At 43.4% G+C, this 6,000-nt stretch overlaps 1 protein-coding gene across 4 annotated transcripts in view; it reads right to left on the reverse strand.

Annotated features, from left to right (window-relative positions):
* The window catches only part of GRIA4 (glutamate ionotropic receptor AMPA type subunit 4), a 666,530-nt gene extending 664,962 nt beyond the window's left edge, over positions 1-1,568 (reverse strand). For 2 of the 4 annotated variants that reach the window (XM_069554788.1, XM_069554789.1), the window contains exons 1-2: positions 1,235-1,568; positions 571-705 (exon numbers count right to left, since the gene is read on the reverse strand). In XM_069554788.1, the coding sequence (XP_069410889.1) occupies positions 571-658 (88 nt within the window). In that variant the 5' untranslated portion in view covers positions 659-705; positions 1,235-1,568. Of the gene's footprint in view, positions 1-570; positions 735-1,234 lie in introns of all 4 variants that reach the window. The other 2 variants (XM_069554786.1, XM_069554787.1) reach the window with 2 other exon arrangements.
* Positions 1,569-6,000: the final 4,432 nt, after the last annotated feature.

Below are 6,000 nucleotides of genomic sequence, written 5' to 3' on the forward strand. Positions count from 1 at the left end.
TTCAAGAGGAAAATAAAAGAAGAAAAGGTTCCAGGAAAGGGACATAATTTTGGAATCGGTTAACTGGTAGCAAGCAAAGGCAAGTAGGTCAGGGTGTAAATGTCTTCTTTCTTTTTCTTTCTTTTTTCTTTTTAACCTAAGCAATGTCTTCTTGTAATAGCAAAAGCTGTTGCCTATAGCACGGGAAGAAGAGTGGATGGGTTTTGCTTTGTTTAAGCAAACTCTACATCCCTTCACACTCCAGAGAAAGAAATGAAAGGAGATATTAGATAAAATGCAATCAAACCCCACGGAGATTTTATCCCAACTTATTGCAATCCTACTTCAGCGACATGAGACAAATAGGAGTATAGACTGAGGATGGATGGAATGTAGACTGAGAACCGCTCTGTGCTGTTTCGACTGAACCAGCACCAAAGAGGCAGTCTTTATAAAGGGAAGAAAAGACGAGAGAAGAGCAGAAAGGAGACGTCGAATGTTCCCTTAAATTGCTTATCAGCAACTCATTTAACTCACTTTCGGTATCTGCTACAGCCACCCACATGCATACCCCACTGAATCAGAGCTTACCTATTTGCACGCTGCTCGGAAAGGCTCCCATGGCGAGTCCCCAAAATCCAGAAAATAACAAGACAATTTGTCTGCAAGTAATCCTCATCTTCTTTTCTCCTCTCCCTGGCGCGCGCTCTTTCTCTCGTACTCTTCCTAAAGACCGTTCAGAGAGGCATTGAGGACTACGGCGATAAAATTAAAAACAAAACAAAACAAACAAACAAAAAAAAAAAAAACGGAAAGAGGTTTGGACTGTTTAGGGTTATGACTTCCCTTAGCAATCCATCCCGAGCTGCCAGATTTTTCCTGCAGTCTCCATAGCCCTGGGAGAGGTTTGCTGTCCGGCTGCAAATGTTGCCCATGCAAAAGATGGTGGTGGAGCGGCTCCTGGCTGCTCGCAGGGATGAGACATGCGCTCTCTCTGTGCCTAGCTCACACTCACGCTCGGCCCTCGCTTTCTCACCTACACACACACACACACGCGCGCGCGCGTGCACACACACACATACACACACTGGCGCCGCGGCCGCCGCGCGCTCCGCGGCTGGGGTCTGCCACCGGCCACCTAGAGTCCCCACCGCCCCGCGCGTCGCGCCCCCCGGCGGCCCCTCCGCGGGCGCCGAGCGCTAGCTCCACACGTCCCTCGCCCACCGCCCGGCGGTCTTCGCCCCCGGCTGCTCACCGGAGCGCCCCAGGCTCTCCAACGCTCCGCAGCCAGAGGAGACAGGTTTTCCCCTTTCACCGCTCCCGCCTCTCTCGTTCCCGCTTTGGCAGGCGGTTCCACTCTGGGGGTGGGCACCCCCAGGGTCCCTCTCTTTGTTTTCCAGGCACCCCTGTTCCGCGGCCACGTGAGGCTGGAAATCTACCCGCGGGCCAGGTCCTCAAGCCCCGACCAGGGCCCCTGGGAGCTGGTCCCTCCCGGTGCTCCAGGCACCCTGCCGCATTCTTGCAGGCTCTGGGGAGGATCGGCTGCCTCCCTCTCCAGCTCAGCCTTTCTCTCAGCCTCACCCTCTTCTGCCACTGGGCTGCGCACAGGACTCCGGTCCGCGCTGCAGCAAATGTTTCTCATCAGCAAACAGCCCAGGGAATCTGGAGGGCCTGAGAAAGGGATGGATGAGATGAGGGGTCTCAAGGAGAGCAAGGATGAGGAAAGGCGCAAAGGGCAGCCACGGGCGAGTCTGAGTCCGGGACCAGCGACGGAAGAAGTGAGGAACGTCAGGCTGGAGAAGAAACACAGGCAGGCTGAAACAGGCTAGGAAAGAGAGCAAGGAAGGAAAAGTTAATTTAAAGAACAAAGAAAGGTAACGACCAGGTGGGGAAGGGACTGAGAAATGAAAACTGAATAGGGCCTCTACGCTGTTCTTCGAATGTCAGGGAACTAGGAGTAAGAACCGCTTGAGCTGCAAAGTAAAAAGGGGAGTTAAAGAGTCCTTTCTTTGCAGGCTTTTTTCAGGTGACACATTTCCTCTGTGCTGGGCCTGCCTCAGGATTTAGGAAGCACATAGTTCAGAAGCTGACGAAGGAGAACCTCTTAGTTCTTCTTGGGTTAGCGGGCACCAGTGACTATTTGTGCCCGATAGAAAAACCGGGTGTTTTTCATGCACATCTTTTCTTAACTGGAGCTCCAGAATACTCAGCTCTACTCCATGTCATCCCAGGAATGCTTAAGTACTGTGTTGATGATGTCAATAGTTGCTTTAAATGGGTAGAAGAAAATTAATTATCCTAGAAAGTTTTAGAGCTATGGTGTCACTGCCTCTCCATGGGTCATCTATAAGACTTCAATTCACTTGACTGTGTTGGATGGAGTCTGTGCCACACCCAGAGAGCTACTGCACAAGCAAGGGATGAAAGGTTTCTAATTTCCTCTGTACCATCTGTCTCCTGACCTAGACAGTATATTCAATCCCCAAATTCCATTAAGTGATGAAAGAAAAAGTGCTTTAAATCTTTACAGGTCTTTTCGTGCCATTGCTTGAATCATATCATTTTAAAGTCTGCAAGACTGGGTCACATTAGCTAAAGCCAAGGTTCTGAAGAGTTGTTAGAGGGAAGGATTCCCCTTAAAGGTTAACTGTAAGAAATTTTAGAAATGTAGAGACATGATGCCTTCATTTAATGCATTAGTATCTTTTACACTTAAAGTACTGTCTTCTATTATATTTTAGGAATGAATATAGGAAGTGCCTGTGTTTATTTGATGTAACATTTGGGAAAAGAAGAGAAAGAATTGATTAATGTGGAGTTCTTACAAGGGCTCAATTGGTCAATTAGTAAAGACTTTTTGAAATATGTATTACCTTTACTCCTTCAAGTATCCTTTTATTAGATGTCACCAAGTGCCTGTATTTGGAGTTTGAGGATGACATGTAATAATTCTGGCTGAAAAGTCAGAGTGCATTTCTTCAGAGTGTTTCTCTAAGTTCTCAATTTTACTTTTAAATGCGTCTTTTTGTTGTTGTTATTCGTCCACTTTTCTGTTACATTTCAGTACAAATTGTCATGACAAAAAACAACTTAAACAGTTGTGAGTAATTGGATGTCACAAATCATACATTTGTCACTTGGTTTATAAGGCTTTAGTTTTTCAAGTCAAGTGGGATTTGAAATGCTTTCCTTTTTGTCTTTTCTGTCAATGTAAAAACCAAATTGTAATAATATTATTGTTTCTCTTATAAGAAGATAATAAAATAGATCACATAAAATTTAAGTTGAAGTTAACTGAAATTAAAATTTCAAAACCCAGAAAGCCATTAAATTCATCACTTCCTGGGCAAACAGTCTAGCTCTCCTTAATGCATAGAGGTGATTATTAACCATTGTTCTCAAAAATGAAGAGTTGAGGATTCATAGGATGAAATGCCACTATCAATCGAAGTGCAAAACACATTTTATTTTTCATCTAATCAGTATGATGGCACCTTGGCTAAAAATGACCTTGGCTATATTTTCCAATATATAGACATAGATATTTTTCTCTATATCTATACCTACATGGATATACATATAGACATGCCCTCCTGTCATGCCTGTCTTTAAGGCAGATTCTTTTGTTAAGGTTTAACAAAAGAAAAAAAAGTTTGGATTTGGCTAGGAATGACAGCAAGTGGAGGCTGCGGCAAATGCTGTGCATTCATATATAACAGAAATGATGATCACAATGGTGAAGACAAAGCAGTGAAAAATAAAAATGGATCTGGTAAGTACAGCTGCACTTTTAATCTTGAATTTTTGGCCCTCCAAAAAATATTATATCTACTACTACTACAAACTATGTTATGTATATTTACTACTATGATATTATATCTACTACTGTGGGCAAGGATCCCTTAGAAGAAATGGACTAGCCCTCATAGTCAACAAGAGTCCAAAATGCAGTACTTGGGTGCAATCTTGAAAATGACAGAATGAACTCTGTATGTTTCCAGGGCAAACCAGTCAATATCACAGTAATCCAAGTCTATACCCCAACCACTAATATCAGACAAGTTGAAGGTGAATGGTTTTATGAAGATCTACATGACCTTTTAGAATGAACACACACAAAAAAAATCTGTTTTTCATCATAGGGAACTGGAATGCAAAAGTAGGAAGTCAAGAGATGTCTGGAGTAACTGGCCTGTTTGGACTTGGAGTACAAAATTTGGACTTGAAGCAGGGCAAAGGCTAACAGAAATTTGCCAAGAGAACACACTATTCATAGCAAACACCTTCTTGCAGTAACACAAGAGACAGCTCTACATATAGTCAATACTGAAAACAGATTGTTTATATTCTTTGTAGCCAAAGATGGAGGAGCTCTATACAGCCAGCAAACACAAGATTGGGGGCTGACTGTAGCTCAGATCATGAATTCCCTATGGCAAAATTCAGACTGAAATTGAAGAAAGTAGGGAATACCACTAAGCTATTCAGGTATGACCTAAATTAAATCGCTTACAATGATATAGTGGAAGTGACAAATAGGTTCAAGGGATTGGACTGAGAGACAGAGTGTCTGAAGAACTATGGACAGTGGTTAGTACCATTCTACATGAGGCTGTGGTCAAAACCATGCCCAAGAAAAAGAAATACAAACAAAGCAAAATGGTTCTCAGAGGCGGTGGTGGTTTAGTCGCTAAGTTATGTCCAACTCTTGGGACCCCAAGGACTGTAGCCCTCTAGGCTCCTCTGCCCGTGGGGTTCTACAGGCAAGAATAACGGAGTGGGTTGACATTTTCTTCTCCAGGGAATCTTCCCAACCCAGGAATCAAACTTCGGTCTCCTGCATTGCAGGCAGATTCTTTACCAACTGTGCTGTAAATAACTGAGAAAAGAGAAGTGAAAGGCAAAGGAGAAAAAGAAGATATATGCTTCTGTATCAGTTCAGTTCAGTTCAGTTCAGGTGCTAAGTCATGTCCAACTCCTTGCAACTCCAGGCTTCCCTGTCCATCACAAACTCTCAGAGTTTGCTCAAACTCATGTCCATGGAGTTGGTGATGTTACCAACCATCTCATCCTCTGTCATCTCCTTCTCCTCCTGACTACTATCTTTCCCAGCATCAGGGTCTTTTCAAATGAGTCAGTTCTTCACATCAGGTGGCCAAAATATTGGAGTTTCAGCTTCAGCCTCACTCCTTCTGATGAATATTCAGGACTGATTTCCTTTAGGATGGACTGGTTGGATCTTCTTGCAGTCCAAGTGACTCTCAAGAGTCTTCTCCAACATCACAGTTCAAGCATCAGTTCTTCAGCGCTCATTTCTTTATGGTGAATTCTCACACATATACATGAATACTGGAAAAACTATAGCTTTGACTAGACAGACCTTTGCCGGTAAAGTAATGCTCTGCCTTTTACTATATTTTCTAGGCTGGTGATAGCTTTTCTTCCAAGGAACAAGCGACTTTTAATTTATGGCTGCAGTCACCTCTGCAGTGATTTTGAAGCCCAAGAGAATAAAGCCTGTCACTGTTTCCATGTTTTTCCTATCTATTTGCATGGAGTGATGGGACCAGATGCCATGATCTTCATTTTTTGAATGTTGAGTCTTAAGCTGGCTTTTTCACTCTCTTTAAGAGACTTTTAGTTTCTTTTCACTTTCTGCCATGGATGGTGTCATCTGCATATCTGAGATTACTGATATTTCTTCTGGCAATCTTGAGTCCAGCTTGTGCTTCCCCCAGCCCAGCATTATACATGATGTACTCTGCATATAAAGTTAAGTAAGCAGAGTGATAATATACAGCCTTGATGTACTCCTGTCCCAAGTTTGAATCAGTCTGTTGTTCCATGTCTGGTTCTAACTGTTGCTTCCTGACCTGCTTACAGATTTCTCAGGAGGCAGGTAAGGTGGTCTGGTATTCCCATCTCTTGAAGAAGTTTCCACAGTTTGTTGTGTTCCACATAGTCAAAGCCTTCAGCATCATCAATGAAACAGAAGTAGATATTTTTTCTGGAATTCTCTTG

The sequence above is a fragment of the Ovis canadensis genome, chromosome 15 (assembly GCF_042477335.2).
Source record: "Ovis canadensis isolate MfBH-ARS-UI-01 breed Bighorn chromosome 15, ARS-UI_OviCan_v2, whole genome shotgun sequence".
NCBI lineage: Eukaryota > Metazoa > Chordata > Mammalia > Artiodactyla > Bovidae > Ovis > Ovis canadensis.